Source organism: Carassius gibelio, chromosome B20, assembly GCF_023724105.1.
Source record: "Carassius gibelio isolate Cgi1373 ecotype wild population from Czech Republic chromosome B20, carGib1.2-hapl.c, whole genome shotgun sequence".
NCBI classification, from domain to species: domain Eukaryota; kingdom Metazoa; phylum Chordata; class Actinopteri; order Cypriniformes; family Cyprinidae; genus Carassius; species Carassius gibelio.
This window is the reverse complement of record NC_068415.1, coordinates 1604418-1626580: the sequence shown is the minus strand read 5'-3', so window position 1 is coordinate 1626580 and position 22163 is coordinate 1604418. Positions and strand designations below refer to the sequence as shown.

Genomic DNA, 22163 nt, shown 5'->3' with positions numbered 1-22163 from the left:
ATTTCAGGAACTGCTACTTTACAATCAAACAACTGTATTTCTAACAAAGGCTCATTATTGATTTTATGAATCCTTATTTCTTAATGTGAAGTGTTAAGTATTAAAATTACATTAAATATATATTCAATCAACAAAACTTAAGTCGTTTACATTTTTCATTTATTGCATTTATTTGGTTCACTTTCAAACACAGAATTACACAATAAATATGACATTCACTGGATACCATACACAACTGGACAGTGTTTGCAATAAGAGACACTTTGAAACACTTGTAAACTTTTTTTTTTTTTCACTAATGGACCATGAATGCGGTTAGTTAATGCCCACAGATGCTGTCTAGTAGTGAAATGAGTGGACGTTTCCAAAGAGGGGCACCATCAACCTCAAGAACAGACTTTGCACCGTGCATCTGTTCACGCTTAAATCATGTTATAATCGTGCTACCGCATAACAGGAAGTGACATCAGTCAGTGATTGTATACACAAACCCACAGTGAAGTGGTGAACCTGATTTGCGAGAAACTGATGCGACTCGGTTAATGAAATCAGGCGTGCGATTACCATAGTGTTCACGAGTAATACTGGCATAATTTCAAGTGCTTCCCTTTCAAACGAACATGAAAAGGTCCCTAAAATATCACAAAACAGCAAAACAATCGTCACTTAGGAATATGACTATATGTCACCTCCAACATACATCTATATAAAAAATACACTCAAATAGAAGAAAAAAACGAAAAATAAAAACGGCAAATAAAATGCTTTGGTCAACAAAACCAATTAGTGGACATATTGGCATTGTGGAAATACAAATGTGAAAACACACCAACTAAACGCCACGATGTAAACAAAAATAACGATTTGAGAGACGGCCCTCAAAGCGACAGATTTGGCCTCCAAATATATTTTCGGCATTGACCGCTTCCCGAATATCGTACACAGTCCTCGTCATTCACATTCACGTATATGTGTTTATATATTGGTTATATTTCAGCAGGAGTACATATTGCATGCTGGGATAGCTGTGGGCGGCATCGCTGCCAAAACTTCTCTCTCTGTGCTCAGACCAGGAGAAACCACGTAAAAACTTGTACATTTCGGGATAAAGCGTCAAGTAGACATCAAGTCATCATGCCGTGAGCGTGGCGTGGGTTCAGTAGCGTGTGGATGTTTGCGTACGGCGCAGGCGCTCATTCGAAGGACCACACCTCCAGGTTTTGGATGGTGAAGTCCTGTTTGGAGGATAGTGGCAGGTTGTTGAAGGTGGAGCATTTGGACGTGGTGCCATGGTAAAGGTCAGCATCCAGCCACAGGCCCAGATGACCCCTGGGAGACGGACAGTTGAGCATTAAACACGCAGCAGCAAAAGATGCATGTATGGCACAGTTACTGATGCAATCTGAATTGCAATCTGTTACTGATTCCAAATTCAGAGATGCAAACAGGTAACAAGAGGAAAAGGTGAGAACATTGCATGCTCCACACGGAATTTCTTTTTAAGATATTAGCTTTACATGCTTATTTGTAGTTACTTTAAGGTAATCATTTTTTTTTTTTACCATATATGTTAACAAAAAAATAAAAAAAATAAAAAATATTTACATCTTGTTGCAACATTTTATGAAAATTAAAGACGGATTATATTTGGTCAAAATCTTGTGTTATAAACGATGGAGTGCTATGCAAGATATTTGAAACAATATTATCTGATTCAATGACAATGCTGTCATAAAATGCTAAATGTTTGCCATCTTCACTTCAGACCTCAAATACACTAAATATTACCCCTTTTTAGACACATTTTTTGAAGTAAAGAGTAAACAAAATAATATACAAAATTTATTGTTACAAACCTATTTATCCTTGTTTCTGAGTTTAATGAAAAGCTAAGAATTAATAAAAAAATCTTAAAATTTTTAAATCAAAATTAATCATTTTAGAATAACATCAAACTAAAACATTCGCAAAAAAGAAATATTTTATTTGTTTACCTGCATGTCATGTGACCATTAACCAGTGTCAGAGAACCATGAAAATCCAAATGTTATAACATAATTATTAAATTATTTGTTTAAAATCTCAGGGGTATTTTAAGCAAATATATAAGTTTGGGAATTTCTGCATTACATGTAAATAAGAAATGCATTTTAATGCATTTGAAAAACAAAAGCCTTCCAAAGAGACTAATAGATGGTTAAATATAACCAAGTGAGTGATAATGCAAATAAAAATTAACATTAGTTAATCCACATCCATTAGTAGTTGATTCAATGTTAAAACATTTAAATTATATTTTGTAAATCAGTCGTCAATATGCTTCTCTTCATTATTAAAATATACACAACTAATGTGTAAATACAAGCAGCTGAGCCCAGAATAAACGAAACACACAAAGTTTTACGTTAAGTATTTTTCTATATAGAATAAACAGCTCTTTTGTATCATTGTGTTTGTCCATTAACATACATTTCGTGTTTTATTTATAATGATTTTGGGAGGAATATGTTTAACATGCAATGTAAGCATCTGACAATGAGTATTTTAACCCTTGTGGATTGTTCAAATTCACTACCCTTTCGTTATGTTCGGGATGAAAACATCCACTCAATTAAACTGCTGTAAAAATGTATCAGATTCATATTTTTATTTTTTTTGCTTAATCTTTTAAACAACTTCAGTCCTGATCAAAACTACCAAATGTTTTTATAAAATCCAAGATTTTAACTCTTTAATTGCCAAGTTCATAAATGATGTCACTGATTTGGGGGAAAAAACACACACAAAATGACTTCTTTTCAATATAAAAGTAATTGTGGCTAGATTTTTTTTTTACTTCTTTTCACAGTCTTGGGCATGTCAAAGATTAGTAGCAACATTGGCTTTGATGCATTTTTAGTTTTTGTGCAGCATTAGATTTTATTTTTTTCTCCCTCATTTGTTGTTGGTGGCTGTTTTTGTCCCATTGACTTCCATTATAACGACATTTTTTGATTGCAAAGCCATGACACCATATAATCATGCATTCCTGATTGTTTGTGGTTTTCCCTTTTGGGAAGAGGTAAAATTTGTTATTTTTACAGTTGATCACTAGGTGGGACCATTAACCCTTTAGATAGGCCTGTGCAAAAAAAGGCTTAGTTTCTGGCTTGTATATGGAGTTATATGGAGTATAAAAGTGTACCGTTGAGTTTTTGAAAAATTTCAAGCATTTTCCCAAAATATGGGTCAAAATAAGATTTGTCACCAAAAATCGTTCCATTAGCTCAAACACAGAGAAAGTTGTGGCCAAAATAAGACTCAACTTTACCCCCTAGTAGAAAACGTCCCCAAAAACGAATAAGGATTAAGGTTTAATGTAATTAATTACAAGAATGTAGTTTTTGCAATCTGTTTACATAATCCGGATACATGTAATCCGTTACTACCCAGCTCACGCGAGCATGTTTCTGAACTCACCCTCCTCCTCCGATCTGAAGGGAATCCGTGTTTCCTTTCACAAAGTATGAGTTTTCACCCATCCAGCGGTAAACCTGAAGACATTGAGCGTCATTAACAACAACACAGTGATTAACTGAGGACTCATGCTGTTTGAATACTTAATCTGAACACAGATTTAAAGTTGAAAACCATTTAAGCTCCTTCCTCATTAAGCGATGCAAATGTACCACACAATGATGTTCTTGAATTAAAACAGTAGATCTCTATGGTGCTATCAATTGTAGTGATGATAACCAGTGCGATGACTTTTTTTGCTAGGGACCTTTATATTGATTCAAGATCAAGGCATTATTTTGTGGTTGCTAAAAACATTTTTCTCACTTAAAGTCTATGTAGGTAAGAAACAGACCTTGATCTCTGGGCAGAAGCTGTAGAGGAAGGTCTCTCCTGTCCCATAATAGTGCTCACTCAGTCGGAAAGGGTGAGTTGAAAACGCTCCAAAAATCTGCAAGAGAAAATAATGAGTTTTTCAGCATGGGAACACCAGTTTTATCAGTCGGTCACAGTCGTGCGTGCACCTGGTTGTCCATGTCTTTGATGACCATCAGCACGGGGCAGTCCACATCCATCAGGTTCCTGTACAGGGTTTTCAGGCTGGTTCCGTGTACCACTGTACTGTAGACCAGATGCCACGGATAGCCCTGAACACGGGCCGGCAAACGAGTGGACAACTGCAGAAGAAAGCGTCATACAAATCACAATGACCACCACTTATTAGGAGTGTAATTGTACACAAGTGAGAGCCATCATCACTTTACCTTTACTACTAGTTATAGCACAAAATAAACATGAATGAACATCTCACCCCTCAAGTAATCGCTCAGTCTTGCAAACAAAATGTAACATAGCATTTCATTTACATCAGGCAAGTCATCAGTTTCTATATCTTGTTATCTGAAGTCTAAAGAAAGTCTAAAAAATTAATTGTAACTGATTTTATCTAAAGAAAAAGCCATTTGTTCAGTAAACCATATCCCTTTAAAGTAGCAAAAAAAGCAGACCTTCTCAATGTGCGTGTCTTCCAGAAGAGCGCTGGGGTCCATCAGCACAGGAAGAAGATCTAGAGGTTCCTCGTCCTCGAAGCTGAAGCTCTGGCGTCTCTTGGCCTCATTAGTCGTGATGATCTGATGACAAAAAACAAACCGAGCTTTCATATTTATCTTATTCTTTTCGGTGTTTCTCACAAGAGTCGCATGTTCCTCACCTCCCAGCTGCGAGGAATCGGGTCGCTGAAGAAGTTGTCGATCATGGTGAGCTCGTCTTTCTCCACGACCACAAAGCCCTGCTCTTGAGCATCTTTCCCATAAGTGTCTGGAGACCACTGAATGAAGAACGAGTACAGGTGGTCCACTCTTTGGAGAAACGTCAGGAAGGTCTGGTTAGTGTACATTAAATTGCATACTATATTGTAGGAAACAGGGATACTCAGTTTTAACTGGTTAACTGTTAACCGACAGAACTTTGACCGATTAATAAAATCGGTTTAACGGTTTAATAATTTTTTTTGTCATTTATCAAAATACTTTAAAACAGCTGCTGCATGGACGCTGGAAACCAAATTCAAATTTTGTACTTAAAATTATATATATATATATCCTGAGGCCACAAGAGGGCGCATAGAGCAAAGTATCTTGAATGCACGTTTCTTCAAAGCAATAAAATAACACAATGTGTAAAACACATAATGTGTAAAATAATGTTTATAAATCTTGTATAATTCATTACATTGCTTAAACAATTTTAAACAAAACAGTATTATTTATGCATAGTTTAATACAAAGGACCAAAAACCGATCACAAAGAATACCGTTTACATTTTAAAACACAAGACGCGAGAATAAGAGGTCCCTCTAGAAAATGTAATGTAATGAAAATGTAACGTAAACAACATGCTTTTTAAACGTTGAGACATGACGAGACATGAGGTGCAATGTTTTTGCATTCGAATGTGGATTTTAATTTTAAATTTGATGTATTAAAAATATGCGATTTTACATCTAAAAAAACTACTCATTATCAAAATTGTAAAAGGTTTGATTTTATTTGTGTACATTAACAATAAAAAAAAAATCTTTGTGCTTTTGTAAAATAAAGAAAAACATGAGGCCACTTTTTTGGTTTCCTTTCTTGCAGCACAAAAATTAACTAAATTTTCTTTAATTTTGTTAATTTATTAACTAAAAATATATATCTTGTATATGCCTATTTATTCATTATATATAGCCTAGCTTTTTTATGTTTTTCCTCGCTCGCAGAAGCGCTGCAAGTGTGTGATGTGGTGTGACCAAATAAATCCTCATGTTCTGGTGCTTGATGTTTTTCCACATGTAACATTTCGGTATTTTTAACATGCCACATACACATATCCTTTCAAATTTACTTAAGTTCTAATATAAAATAGTGCTGTCAAACACTCAATCGCGATAAAATTACAAAAACTTTTTTTTACATCAAGTGTATATGGTGTAAATTTATTATGTATATAAAAAATACAAAACACACAAATATATAAATGTAAACAAAAACTTTTATTTTGGATGCGATTAATCGCAATTAATCGTATGACAGCACTAATTTAAAATAATCTTGTTGTTTAATGGTTTATAATCTGTTAAAAAGCGGTTAGGAGAAATGAACATCCCTAGTAGGAACCCATTGATACCTTTCTTGAGGCACAGCAAACCAATATTCTGGTTGCCGCCCCCTGCCAACATACGAGTGGGCGGGGCTAGATGTCCGACCAGCGGCGAAGGACTTCCTCATTGGCTTCCCCACCTTAAAGCAGAGGAACATGGGCGGAGCTTTGCTCTTTTCTTCGTTGGACAGCAGCATATCTGTAAATTAGATCAGATACCAGCTCTGAACATCCGACTGTCTCCTGGTTTCATTTGTTGTGATGATCTAAAAAACAAATTGCTAAAAACCTCTTAAAACCATTCTACAATATTTAGGATATATTTAGTGTATTAAGTGCACAAGGGACAAAAAGATAATGTTGACTCTGCCGCAGGGCCATATGAGAAATTATGTAAGTGTTCAGCCTGTTTGTTTTTCCAATGTCACTATCAGCTTCTGCTGAGAGGCTTGATAAACCCTCATCTGTTAAACATAAGAGCTCAAACACGAGAGCTCTGCTCCAAAACCTAGTGCACTGCCTACAAAGACAGCATTTTAAGAAATAATAGATGTTTTCAACAAATAAGCTGCTCCAAAAGGAAGCAACATTATGCATTGATTTGGCATCTTGTTTGGGCCAAATTTTTAGCATTGCACCTATTTTCAGTGAAATAAATATATTTTAAAACATTTGAGCAAATATATATATTTTTTGGCTATTTTTGTGTATATTTTGTATATTTTTTAAAATATATATATTTTGCTGTAGAGGTAGCTAAAACTAAAGCAACTACATTTGAAATAGTAAATCTGAAATATATAATAAAATATAAACATTAAATGAAAAGCTTGAAAACCTAAAAAAAAAAAAAAAAAAAAAAAAAAAATGGACAACTACCAGAATTAAAATAAGCTTAAGCTGAAGTACCAAAATTGCTAAAATTAAAATTGAAATACATATAAATTAAATCTAAATAAACAAAAAAGATTAAACCTTATAAAATATAATATTTTTGGATTGGTTATAATGTAAAGCCATTTACAAAATGAATAATAATAAAAAAAAAAAAGAAACTCCAAAACTATTCAAATTAAACTAAAATTACAATAGAAACTAGTGCTTTCAAACCCTTAAACAAATCCAAAATAAGTTTTTCTTTACATATGTTTGTACAGTATATCAATTGTATGCATATATAAATACAAACACACGCATGTATATATTTAAGAAAAATAAGTTGTTTATTTATTAAATATATTTATATATAATATAAAATAATATTTTCAAGATATATACAGTATGTGTGTGTATTTATATACATTGTAAATATACACAATACACACACACACACACATATTAAAACTTTTATTTTGGATGTGATTAATCGCTATTAATCGTTTGGCGGTACTAATAAAAACAAATACAATAAAAAAACCAAAAATATCAATAAATATTATAACTGAATACAAACCATACTAAATTAAAACTCTCATCTACTGTACTTGCGATGTCATCTATGTAGACAGCACTAATGTTTGAAAACAGTCCTTTGCTGTGATTGGCCGGTCAGTCCTGTCAATCACACAGACTCACCTTCGATTGGTCTCTGCATTCTTTTTAGCAGCCATGACTTCATCTCGGCCTCATTGGCACGTCTGCGTAGCTCCGCTTCAGAAAGCATTGCGTCTGAGTTTGGTCCCTTATTATCTTCAAGATTTGGTCCTGGCGACCCACTACATTTCCCAGAGTCCTCTAGGGTCGCCTTTGCTTTTTGGTCGTGTGTGGTCGCCTCAATTGCCGAGACTCCATTCACTAATGTTTCACCTCTAGTTTTGGTTTCTTCATTAACTTCTGTGGTAGCGTCCTTCCCATCATGCATCAGTGCCGTGGGTTTAGAGTGTAGCAGCTCTGCGGTGTCATCTGTGGAACGGTTGTGAAGGCCTTCATCTTCGTCTTCCTCAGCGCGATAAGACGTCTCGGCTTTGTCTGTTTTTGTCTTTCTTTGCTCCTGTAGTGGCGCCCCCTCCAGGCAGGAGCAGGTGGTGCTAGACTCGCTCTGTAGTAGCTCTAGTTCGGTGAAACCTTCGTCCGATGGCGATTTGTCAGCGATCTGGCACTCTGATATCTCAGAGACGGCCGTTTCGATATCGTCTAACACGATTGGTTGGTTGGGTGCACCGAGAGCTTCGTAACGACTAAAGGGGTTCAGATCTCGTTCGGAGGGAAGCTCCTCCCACTCGCCCGGCCTATATAACGGACAGAGATCCTGGGGTTCATCACTACCGCCGACAAGAGCGGCCATCATCATCATCATCATCATGAGGGTGGAGATGGTGAAATTAAAGAGAAAAACAAACAAAACATCCAAAATGAACAAACTCAAGACTCAACTGAAAAAAAAAACAGAAATATGACAAAACTTAAGGGATAAAAGTGATTTTTGGAGTCAAAGCTGAACCAAAATGAAATGAGTGAAAAAAAAATTGAAAAGGTGAAATTGATTCATCCCTCAGTTTGTGAGAATAAACAAAAATGTATGGGGAAATTTGCAGCATGATGAATAAATGCTTAAAATATGCTACTGTCACACTGTTTATAAAATATGAACTTACATATAACATTGCTCATTTTGCCATTAAGCCTTTTCTGTAAATGTGTGGTTAAAGTAAAAATAAATAAATAATTTAATTAATGACTACATAAGGTAAAGTAGAAAAAAAAGGTTGAAATAAAAAAAGAAAATAAATAAAAAATGCATTTTATAAAAATAAAATAAATGAAAATTAAATGAAAAATGAAAATAAATAAAATAAATATATGTAATACAATGAACAATAAAAATTTTTTTTTATTACATTTCAATAAATTAATTTATATATAATAAAGAATAAAATAAAGTTAGAATAAAATAAATGATATATAAAATAATGCATTTAGTTATATTTAAATAGATAAAAATAGAAGTAATAAAATAAAAAAATTAAATAAATAAGTTGAAAATAAATTAAATGAAAATAAATAAGTAAATAATTATTTAATAAAAAAAAAAACTGAATTGTTATTGGTCATTCAGCGTATTAAAATATTAAATACTAAATCCATTTAAACCGTGGATACATAAATATTTACTGAACAAATAATGAGACCACATAGCTGTGATACAAACTGAATCATGACCCGTTTCATTATTCAAATGAAAAAAAAAAAATCTGACAGCTCAAATATTCCAAAATAAAGGTCCTACTGTAACATAATAAAATCTTAATAGTGCTAAAACAATTTAATTTCCATCCCAAAACAAAACCTGCAGCTTGTTTCTAGTAGTAAACACAAGCACATAATCAATTAAACAAATATTTTTAAAACCATAAACAACACAGAGAGGGCTTTCTAAGACAACAACAAAATGTAAGAGATTTTAAAGACAGGGGTCTGTTTTCTTACGACGGCAGCGCGTCCTTGAGCTTCATCCGGGACACGTCGTCATACAGAGCCACGGACAGCACCTCCTCCATGGGACAGATGAGACCGTACTCCTCACAGCCGTTCTCGATCACCAGCGGGTCAGATTTGTGCGGGTCAAACATGATGTTGTTGGGTGTTATAATCATCACTCCTCCCACGACTCCCTGCAGAAATCACGGAGACCTCAGTTAAAGCTGAAGCGCGTCTTTTCTGCTTCGTGGAAATCGCTATAATGATCCCATCAGTGTTGGGGGTAATGCATTACAAGTAACGCAAGTCAAGTAATCAGATTACTTTTTCAAGTAACGAGTAATGCAATGCAAGAAAATATCAGAGCTACTATTTTCAAATAAGTACCAGAAGTTGCAAGAGGCTTATTACTTACACTTTCGGTGTCAAAGGGATTTACAGTTGGCAAAAATGTAACTTCAGACCAAAAAGTAACAAAGTAACGTAATGCACTGCTTTCCATAAAAGTAACTACGTAATGCAATTAGTTAGTTTTTTATGGAGTGATGCAATAATGTAATGCACTTCTTTTAAAAGTAACTTTCAGCAACACTGTATCCTAGAAAAGGCAAAAGACCTGTTATAAATAGCGGTTCACTTCAGTAAATCTCACCCACAATTTAATTAAAACCACATGAACTGACAATTATTTTTATTTTTTTATTTTTACATTTTTAGTATTTTTTTTGTTGTTATTATTATTATTTTTAAATAATAATAATAATAATAATAATAGGAATATCAGCTGTAGCAAAAAAAAGTGACTAGATTTGGTTTTCGGCCATTGAAAAACAATTTGCGCAGCAAAATTTGCTTATGGAGCCGCATTGAGATCCCTGTATTTCATGAAATGACCTATATAGGGCTTTAAAAATAGAGATGGCAAACGAAAAGTTTGTCAAGAACCAAAATCTAAATGGATATTGCGATATCTTTAATACTTCTTGAGTAACAGGCTCGCAAACTTTCCAAAAAAGAACATTTTTTGCACTCAGACGGGTATGTTCTAGGAAATTGTTTTGATAGAGGGAAACGAGATACGTTTCAGTTTTCAACATAATTTTTTAAACTTTCCTCTTTACACTAAAAAGAGTATCATCTGTTTTCCAAGTGACCCACATTTGGTTTTCGACCGCTGAAAATGTGGATTATTTCCTCTGTAACTGAATCATACAGGCCTTAAAAGAAATACTTGTTAAGAACCATCATCTAAAAGGGTATTAAATCATCTTTAATACCTCTCAAGTAACAGACATGCAAACATTAGACAATAAACTTAAGCGCTTATGTGCTTTTTCTTGATTTCTGAATGGACTCCACTGGCGTATAATGCAACAAGGATTGCCAAAGTCAACATATGCGACTAAAATGCTCTTATTTTGTAGTTAACACACGAAAAATAGTACTTTAGTAGATAAACTTAAGTGTGCTATTTTGAACTAAAATGAGCTTTTAACATACTATCTTAAGTATTTAGTTACCTCTTGTAGTACACTTAAATGCACTAGTGTAAGAAAGATGGGTTCAAGTGGTAATTAAATACATTATTTAAATACAAAGACAGTATGTTAAAAGTACATTTTAGTTTATATTCAAGGAGTCCCAAAATAGCACACTTAAGTACACTTAAGTACTAAAGTACACTTAAGTACACTTAAGTACTAAAGTACTAAAGAATCATTATGGAAGTGTTTTTTTTTTAAAGCTGGTTATACATCTGTGACGCTTAATACTTTGGCTTTCATCTCTATTTTTGTTCGTCTTTCTTCAGGAAAAATGAGATTGAGTCGTGTAAGTTTGTGAAATGTAGCGTGAGCGAATGTAAGGCTCACCATGCCATCGGTGAAGAACTTGCAGCTCATCTTGAGGAACTTGACGGTGGCCGGACTCTCGTCTTCAGAGAGAGGAGACGTGTCTCTCCGCACGAACCGTCCAGATCTGCGGCTCGATTCGCTGTCCTGTCAGACCGAGAGATATCAGGGATCCACTAGTGCTGTCTGAAACTCATTCAGCATTCATGACTCTTATCATCACTGCATTAGTCAACAATACAGCAGAGCAAATCCACCGCTCAGATGAAGTATACCGGAGATTTGAGCTCTTTAATAGAGCTCCACCAGTCATTTTTACTATCTTTACTGATTTTATGTGCTTTATTAGAAGCTTGAGGGCTTTTATGAAACTGGGTTCGGAGGAAACTGTAGGAGGTTTGTGGTCAGATGAAAACGAATGGTTTTAAAATAAAAACAATCACAAAATAAAACAATTGATTTCAGAAAAACTGTGAGAATTTATTGAACTTTTTAGAGATATTAACTTAAAATCTCTGGAGGACTTCAAGAATTAAATTTAGAGTCTTACCACGCTGAATCGACACGCTATATGTAAACTATATTCTTTGTTATTTTCTCCTGTCAAAATAATGGAGTTCATTTAGAATTATTCATATTTTCGAACAAGCAGAAGATATGCCGGTTTCTCCGGTAGTGGGCGGAGCTAATGCGCAAATGGCAATTTCATTGGCTGGCGCTGATCTATTACCGTCCCTGTTTTGATTTTAGCAAATCAGTTTGACCGAACGCAGACAACGTGATTAATATTCATGAACCAGCAGCTCATCAATCCATAGTGCATTCTATATTGTTAGTATGGTAATAGAATTAGTAGTATTATCTTTTAATAATAATTATTATGATCTATTACTATTTTTTTTTTTACAGAAACCCTCAATGACCAAAAATATCTTAAGCATCACCACCAGTCTTAAGTTCAGATAAATGACGAATATACATTCATTTCAAATTCATTTTTACATAAAGGCATTGTGCTAGAAATATTACAATTATTTTGTAAAATGTATGTGATACTGCTGCTACTGTTAATTAAAAATTAATTACACAATATTTCTTCCATGTTTTAATTTTAATAGCAAATCCCTTTTATTTACCAAAAAATAAAATGTGTTTAAATTTCATAAATTAAAATAAATTAAATTTGGGTGAAACCTGTTTACTGTTTTTCATAATTATATAACAACTTGTAGAAAAACTTTAAACACAATTGTAAATAAGTATAAAGAATGGCATTGGTTTTATTTTTAGTGATAAAAAGTTATCTTTTTTTTAAATTAGAATATATTTGTGTTTTGCCTTGGTACCGAAATTGGTACCGAGAACCGAGGATTTTCACTGGTATCGGTACTAATACTGAAATTTTGGTATCGTGACAACGCTACTGAGTACCATTGAGGATACTACGATATGTTTTTCTTTTTTTATGTTTTTATCAGTATTTTTACATTTTAGTAATTTTTTGATTGTAATTTTTATCTATTTTATTTTAGTTTCATGAAATGGAGCCGAAAAAAAAATTACATGCTAAAAAATAAACTTAAATGAAAACTAAAAATGCAAAAATTCTAATAGATTTGTTTTACAAATAAATAAAAATGAAAAAAGCCACAAACTAAACCTCAAATCAAAATTAAAACTTAAAATAAAAAAAGTGTACATTTTAGAACATCGAGTTAAATTAACTGAAAATGAGATATTTCAAATTAAGCTAAGAAATATATCCCCCCCCCACAAATTTTCGTCTAACGATTGCGAATAATTTTTCATAAGAATGTGTATTTAAAATATTTTTCACAAATCAAGTCGTATATCACAAGAAAGGTCTCATTCTCAGGAATCTGACGATGTAGATCATTTTATTATATTATTGTTTGATAATCACAGATCAAATGATCTTCAACAGAATCGCGATGTAAAATTTCCCACCTAATTGCAAATTATTATTTAACCATCTTAGCACCGCTTCAGTCAGCCGCAAACAGCCAAACATACTTAATAATACATATTTATATGTATTACATATTTAATAATTTAAAGCAGTTTGTTAGTTTGCAGATCTATACTATTTCAAACTTCAGTGTATACAAATAAAATAAAAAAGCGCCTTGTTTTTTTTCCCTATTTATTATAACACAGACAGCATATATTGTCATTTTTATCAATTTCAACAGTGTTTTATGTAATTTCAAAGGGTTTCCTTTAAAATTATACCAAATTTCGGTGTTTACACCATTGCAGGAATGAATGGGAAGCTTTCTAAATTAGGTAGGAAAATGGAAAACGGAAATCCCAAAAAAAGCATTCGAGCGAGTATTTGAGAGAGCATCTAACCTTCAGCTCCTTCTCTGTCGACTCGGCCGCTGTCAGATGCTCAGAGGACCGCTCTGATTGGTCCACATCAGGGACGAACAGTTTCTGAGCAGCAAACGAAACGTTAGGCGTCAGGTTTTCCTGAATCACTGATTAAAGCGCAGGAGAGCGCCTCACCTGTCCAGGTACGACGCTGTGAGAGAAGAGACGGTTCAGCTGCACCAGTTTATTGGGAGTGATGTTGAACTTCAGAGCGATGCTGTTCAGAGTGTCCTTCGGTCCGACCTGATCAGAAACATGCATCACACACAAGCAGCTCATAGCGGAGATGAGCAGCGTTTATACAGCGAGACCAACTCACGGTGAACTCCACGGTTCCTGGAGGTTTACTTCTCTCTTTCTTGGTCTGGCTGCAGGATGTACTGTTGTCATCTGAAAGAAGAGATTCGAAACACTCTCAGTACAATCACTGCTCGCTGAGAAAAACGCTGGATGTAATGTAAATAATGCATTCGTTGTGTAGTGCAGAGAGATTCATTAGTCATAATGGAACTAAGAGTGACAGCTTATGACTTGATATTGTGTTATTTAATTTATATAAGGCCTTCATTTTTTATTTTATGCAATGGTTAATATTCAGAGACCTACATTTTCGGATCAATATCGTCACCGATTCACTGATTCAATAAGGCATTTATAAACATAGACTCTTGCTTCGTTTCTAAATGAATCAGACGTTTGAATGAATCGAGTAAATATATGAGTCACTGACAAAAACAGGGGGTTTATTAAATCATTTAATATTTCTATATTTAAAACATTCATCTTATAACATTGGTTTTATGAGTGTAAATGCATTAATGCCACCTTTGAGCCTCGTTGAACGGTCTGTAAATATTCCTTAATGTCATCTCAGTGCAGTGGTGAACTGTTGATGCTGATTTCATTTGACTGGAGATTATTCTTTATGATTGTAATTAACATTTTTGATAGAAGTTTATGAATAGAATTTTTTGGACACAAAAGATGACAAAAAAATTGTTAAAAGAATTATTAAAAAAATAATTACATAAAAAAATTTGTTACTTTTAGAGGTAAATAAATAACACAGAAAATAATAACAATTTTAAGTAAAATAAATATTAAATATAACAAGAAATAAAAAACATTACATTAAAAAATCTGTTACTTTTAGAGAAAAGAAAATCTTTTTTTAAATAAAATAAACATTAAGTACAACATTCAAATAAGAATATTTTACATTTGAAAAAATCTGTTACTTTAAGAGGTAAATAAAAAAAAACTTTTTATAAATATATTAAATAACAAAAATAAGTATCTTTTATAAAAAATAAAATTAAAACTGAACTTAAAACAAATAAAAAAGGCAAAAGCACATAAAAAATTTCTAATACTAAAAATGTAAATAAAAACTGAAAACAAAAATACAGCACATAAAGTTACTAAAACATACAATGAATAAATAAAAAATGACAAAACAACAACATTAATCAAATTAAAACCTTAAAAACATTATACATTAGCATTAAAAAACTGAAAAATGAAAAATAAAAGCTAATTCAGCATATTAATGAATATTATAATATAAAATATCACTGGTTCCCATCAACACCGACTGTACAGACGACTATGTTCAGCTTCTGAATAAAGGCTTGTGTAATGAGCAGCTGTTGACTCTGTATGTCAAACATAAAGAACAATACGACTGTTATTCAACACTCAACTTCCTTAAACAGCATGTGACCTTTGACCTTTGTTTGTGTGGTCAGGTTTAAGATCGGAGCTCTTCCTGATCTCTCCTGTCTGTTCGACTCGAGAAATAACAGACTCACAGCTCATCTGCTGACAAACGTAATGATAAAATAATAGAACTATATAAATGTTGAATTTAAATCTAAGAAATGTTGCCTTGGCGACTAACTAAATTAAATTAAAACATTACATTAAAAAATCTGTTACTTTTAGAGAAAAGAAAATCTTTTTTTAAATAAAATAAACATTAAGTACAACATTCAAATAAGAATATTTTACATTTGAAAAAATCTGTTACTTTAAGAGGTAAATAAAAAAAAACTTTTTATAAATATATTAAATAACAAAAATAAGTATCTTTTATAAAAAATAAAATTAAAACTGAACTTAAAACAAATAAAAAAGGCAAAAGCACATAAAAAATTTCTAATACTAAAAATGTAAATAAAAACTGAAAACAAAAATACAGCACATAAAGTTACTAAAACATACAATGAATAAATAAAAAATGACAAAACAACAACATTAATCAAATTAAAACCTTAAAAACATTATACATTAGCATTAAAAAACTGAAAAATGAAAAATAAAAGCTAATTCAGCATATTAATGAATATTATAATATAAAATATCACTGGTTCCCATCAACACCGACTGTACAGACGACTATGTTCAGCTTCTGAATAAAGGCTTGTGTAATGAGCAGCTGTTGACTCTGTATGTCAAACATAAAGAACAATACGACTGTTATTCAACACTCAACTTCCTTAAACAGCATGTGACCTTTGACCTTTGTTTGTGTGGTCAGGTTTAAGATCGGAGCTCTTCCTGATCTCTCCTGTCTGTTCGACTCGAGAAATAACAGACTCACAGCTCATCTGCTGACAAACGTAATGATAAAATAATAGAACTATATAAATGTTGAATTTAAATCTAAGAAATGTTGCCTTGGCGACTAACTAAATTAAATTAAAACTGAAAATAAGTAAATACATAAAGTCAAAAGCACATAACAAAATGCCTAAAATTAAAACTGAAAACATAAAACAAAACTACTGCAAAAACCACTTAAAAAAAATATAAATATTATTTCTGAAATATACGAAATGTTATATTTAGGAAAAATATAGATATTAAAATAATAAACGACATATTTTAAACTAATATTAAAAAGTAATATAAATCAATATAATAAATTACGTTAATAATAATAATAATAATAATAATAACCATTTAGGATTTAAGTAAAACAATATAACACAGTGTGCTAACTACATGCAATGTGACGCTGCGACACGCGATAAAAGGTATGTTTTCCAAATTAAGAAAAGTAAAAATAAAATTAAAAAAAAATTACATTTTAGATACAGTTTCTATTTCCGAGCTACAAAGTTCAAACTATATGTATATAATATATATACGATATGGACAAAAAAAACTATCGCAATTTCTTTGATCAATTTCTATTAACTCAAACTGTTAACTCACTGCGAAGCAACAAGCGTATTCCATAAAGATTTACATCAGTCACTCAGTTTGTATATTTAACGATAATTAAAAAGGTTTCTAAAGCGTGCAGCGCCATCTGCTGTTCGAAACTAAGCTGAGAATCGACTCGAGAAAGAATCGCGATGCATTTGAAAAAAAAAAAAAAACTACGATTTGATGGCGATATAATTTCTTGATTCGCAATGCATCGAATTATTTTCCTATCCTAGTTAGTACACGTTAGAAATTCACTAATTTACTAATATTTTTTATTATTATAATAAAAAATATTTTTTATTTGTAATTTCTTCTAGTTAAAATGTTAATCTATGTAGCTTTTATTATGATGGATATCCGTAACATTAGCTTCTCTTCTGTTGAGCTTCTAATTACAAATATGAGAAGATTATCGTATGTTGTCTTCCCAAATGCAATTTAATTTAAACTCTTGCCTTTGTGATTTAATAATGAAGTCCTGTCGTGATTTGGGTTTTCAAAACTACACTTGAATTTAGAATTAAAGAGCTTCCGCCCAAAAATAATTTTAGCCCTACTTCGTATATATTGTCTGAATGTTTACTTGATCCGTCAGGTTGTCCGCTTTCCGCATTTCTCTCCTGAGATCGACCAATAGGAGCAAGCCTCACCTATGACTGGCGTCTTGGATTCCAAATCTGATTGGCTTTGCTCAGCATCTGCCTTCTCTGATTGGCTCTCCTTCGGTTGCCGCTTCTTCTTCAGCCTGCGATCCAGAAAACAAACATACAACATTATCAGCACCAACTAGGTCAAAACAATATCAAATCAAATAAAAAAAAATCTCAAATCCAATAAAAAAAAAATCCAAATCCTTCCACGGATTCTTGACGCTTGTCCTCTGCGGAGTGAATCTGTGCCAGATACAGAGAAACTGCAGTGGCCAGAGCCAAGATGGCCGAACAGGGCACGCATTTAACCACAGACTCTCTTTACTGAATTCATTATATTATGAAATACAGATCTTTTTTAATGATTTTTCAGGAGAAATATGGCATGTCATGTTTTTAAGGTAAAGTGAGATTCACCAGTTAACAGATGGACAGAGAAAGAGCGAGAGGAAAACTGGAGAAGAGGATTGTCTAATGGTGTTTGATGGCGAGGGGAAGCCGATCGATCAGACTGGAGACACACACTCGAAGCTGAAGCCGCAGGAAATACTGCTGCAGTTACACACACACACACACACACACACACACACACACACACACACTCCTCTGCCAAGCTCACATCCTGACAGGAAACAGTTCATAACAGCATGTGATCCAGAGAAAGACATCATCTTAAAATCTGAAGAATTCTTAAGGATTTTAATACTAAAAAGTTCTGTATTATAATAGTATAGTTAGTTTTATTCATATATGGAATGAGCTTTTAAATTTTATATATTTTTTAAAGTTTATTTTAAATTTATTGTACATCATGTCTCATGTACATGTATTATTTATATACAATTTTAATATTTATTTATATTCTGTAATCGTAATGCTGCTTACATCTAATTTTAGTTATTTTTTTAAGTGCCTTTGTGTTTTAAAAACAGTTCTTTTCTTTATATTATAATCTCAAAACATTTAAAAGTGATGTTTAAAATATATATTTATATACTTACTGTATTTATTAATATTTGGAATTAGCTTTTAATTCTGTATTTTGTAAGCTTTTATTTAAATTTTAGTTTGTTTTAGTAATTTTGTTATGCGCTTTTGTAATTTTTATTACTTATATATATATATATAAAAAATCATAATTATGATAGAAAAAGTCATACAAATAAATTAATAATAATACAATAAATAAATTTTTGACAATAATGATATAAATATGTATAAAATACAAATGTCAAAATTACTAGACGAAAGTCAAAATGTCACAATTTATGTCAAAATTTAACTTTTTATGCTATATGTATGGCTTTTTATGTCATAATTTAGACTTCTGTAATAATTAAGAAAGTAATAGTAATGGCATAACAAGAGACATTTAGCACTTCAACTCTGGATTTTTTTCTCTTAATTAAAATGTTTTATGTCATTAACATGACTTTCAATTTCATAATTTTTTATTTTTTTATAATTATGAATTAGTATCTCAAACCTGACTTTTCCCTCATAATTCCTACTTCGTATGCCATAATAACTTTATATCATAATTTAAAACTTTTGTAATTATGAAATAGTATCTCATATTAAATTTATGACATTTTTACATCCTAATTATGTATCAAAATTTAGATTTTTTGCTAAATTCTGAATGACTTCAGAACTATGACTCAGCATCTCATAATCTTGATTTATGTCATAATTATTACTCTCTCTTAACTTGGACTTTTCTCAGTTTCGACTTTGTATGCATAATCACGACGTTTCACATAAAAATGTTTCATGTTTGTCATAATCATTAATAAAAATCTCAAAACTAAAATTTTTGTCATGATTTTGGCTTAAGAAATAATTAAGACAAAGTATCTCATAATCGTAACTTTTTATGATAGAATCTTAATTTTTTTTACTTTTTTTAAATTATTTCCAACTTTGCTGATATTACGACTTTTTGTATCAAAATGTTGCCTTTTTTGTTACAATTCGGACCCGTGTCGTAATCATGACTCCGCATCTCAAAGTTTTGACTTTTTTTCTCCGAATTTGGACTTTTATTATCATAATGTCGACTTTGTCAATTTACGTCATAATTATGACATAGTATCTCATAATTACGTCTTTTTACGTCATACTCTTTAAAATTATATAATTTTCACACTAGCAACATGATCTACAGCTAAATCGGTGTTAGTTAAAATACCTTAATCCTAAAATATCTTACCATTTTGACAATTTGTCACAATTATGACACACTATCTCATAATTATGACTTTTTATATCCAAATTTAGTTTTTCCACATCATAATTTTATGTCATAATTATGACTTAGTATCTCATAATGCTGACTTTTCTATCACAACTTCCCTTTTTTAGGTCATAAATATGGCTTATCTTATATTTATCACGTTCTATGTGATAATTATGACTTCTTATGTCAAATTTATATTTATATATTCTTAAGTCAAACATGGTATTTGGTATAAAGTTTTTTATGTCATAGTTATGAACTGCGAAGCATGATTGTGTTTCTTATGTGACAAAAAAGAGCTATTTCAGCAGAATCTGTGCTAGTTAAACTCTTATTCCTGAAACAACATGATTAATTCCTCTTTCCGATCGACTGACACCGTCTGCATTCGGCTCTCACTTCCCATCAAGTGCTTCCGGGGTTACTCCGATCCACCATCATCTCACCTGGCGAAGTATCCAGGCCTTTTCTCAGTCTTCTCCATCACGGCCTTTCTTTCCCTCGTGCAATGTTCCCTGAGTGTTCCTGTCTTCACAAAGACACAAAAAGCGAGGTAAATATCTGCCCCTAAATGTGTGCGCCCTTATATTTAGCCGCAGGTCAATGGGTCACACAGAGGGCTGGTGCAATAACCCCAATTTCATCAGCATCAAGGACGAGAAACTGTTGATTCAGACTGGATCTAGCCAGGCTGAGCTTGTTTGTTTTTGGGCTGAAGCCACTAGATGACATATCTTTGTTTAAACACTCATCACTGTTCAAAATCAACAAAGCCAGCGTTTGATTTCAGATCAGCAGCTAATATTTGATTACTAACCGAGATCTCAAATCAGGCTGCTTTGATAGACTCTTTGGTTACATTATGATGGGCAAACTGAATGGATAAATTACAAATCACATTTCAGGTCAATAAACAGAAGCCACGTTTAGCACGTTAAACATGCATTTTCACGCGCATGCATGCATGCATATAAAACGACGTCATCACGTTATAGCATATCTGTCATATGCACAACATTGCATGCAAGGTTTTAAAAATGTTGGCAATAAAGACAAAATATGACATAATGCATAACTGTATTTATCGATATACAGGCCAGATAATCTATATTTGTGTTGTATATATATAGAACTGCGTGTTTCTAAATCAAAGCACAAAGGCATTCCCAACGCATGTCGGGTTAAAATAAAACTAATACAATACAGATATAAAAAGACAAGCATCGGGTTCAGAAGGAATTAACTTACATGCACACGTGAAGAGAAACAAAAACCCACCTAACGTTAAACAAACACTGACGTTAACGTTACATCCCGAGGATCCAGCAGCTTCCTTCACTTCTTCTTCCCTTTCAACAGTCGTCGATCCTGTCAATAATCGGCTTATTCATTTGGTCGATGTGGATGAGAGTGTGTTATTGTTGATAATATAAACACAAACATGCACTCCAAGCTAACAGGCTAAAGCTAAAGCTATTAAAGTCCCTCTACATCGAGATTCAACGCGTATTCCGTTTGTTTCTGGATATCTCGGTAAAACCGACGGCTGTTTTTAAGACTTTGACCCGTTTTATCGAAACTCAATCGGACAAAACGATAGACGTGCGTGTTTGGGTTTGAAAATAGAATTAATTATGTATTATTCGCATATAAATTTAAATGTCGAATTTCTCATAGGTCGAAGTCCTCCCGTGCCACGCCCATTTTCCCGTGTGATTGACAGGAAAAGCGGAAACGCCCCTCCCCCGCTTTAACTCCACATCTATGACGTATTTATTTCGTGTTTTTATTGTTTTATAGTAACTTTTATACATCATATGCATATTTAAAATACTTTTGTGGATTGTTTTATTGTACATTTTTCATTTAATTTTAAGCACAATAAGCAATTATAAACAAATTTAAAAAAAAAAAATGTCAAAAGACTATTTTTGTATATAATAATAATATTTAAAAAAGTTTCTTTGGCAGGAAATCAGCATATTAGAATGATTTCTGAAGATCATGTAACACTAAAGACCTATTCTTTAGGCAGTTGGATTTTAGATCAGAATTCATAACCCTGAAAACTTGTTTTGAAGTATAAATATAACAATACACTAGAGAAACTATAGCTGTTATGTAAGTGATGTTTTGCTCATGTCATAAGCAGCTGTGGCTGTGCTTTCAGGTGTTTTTGTCTGTTTTCAGGTTTTGGTTTCAGATGCTGGAACTGAACTGAACACAAACCAGATCTAAACCAGTGACTCGTGGAGGTCACG

The 22163-nt window shown here is 32.5% G+C and overlaps 1 protein-coding gene across 4 annotated transcripts; it reads right to left on the bottom strand.

The window, feature by feature from the left end:
- Positions 1–145: 145 nt before the first annotated feature.
- LOC127984025 (nuclear receptor coactivator 7) lies at positions 146–21620 on the bottom strand. Of its 4 annotated transcripts, none has more exons than XM_052586479.1 (16): positions 21181–21620; positions 20349–20431; positions 17664–17758; positions 14117–14187; positions 13933–14040; positions 13777–13860; positions 11425–11550; positions 9563–9747; positions 7712–8397; positions 6164–6335; positions 4706–4853; positions 4503–4625; positions 4020–4172; positions 3851–3946; positions 3460–3533; positions 146–1329 (listed from the first exon to the last, which is right to left on the bottom strand). In XM_052586479.1, exons 2-16 carry the CDS (start codon positions 20384–20386, stop codon positions 1194–1196), a joined length of 2295 nt encoding a protein of 764 aa, XP_052442439.1. In that variant the 5' UTR covers positions 20387–20431; positions 21181–21620; the 3' UTR covers positions 146–1193. The 4 variants fall into 4 exon arrangements, with proteins under 4 accessions (XP_052442439.1, XP_052442441.1, XP_052442442.1 ...); XM_052586481.1 differs by having other exon boundaries at positions 21151–21614; XM_052586482.1 differs by having other exon boundaries at positions 7712–8364; positions 21181–21614.
- Between the last annotated feature and the right edge of the window lie 543 nt (positions 21621–22163).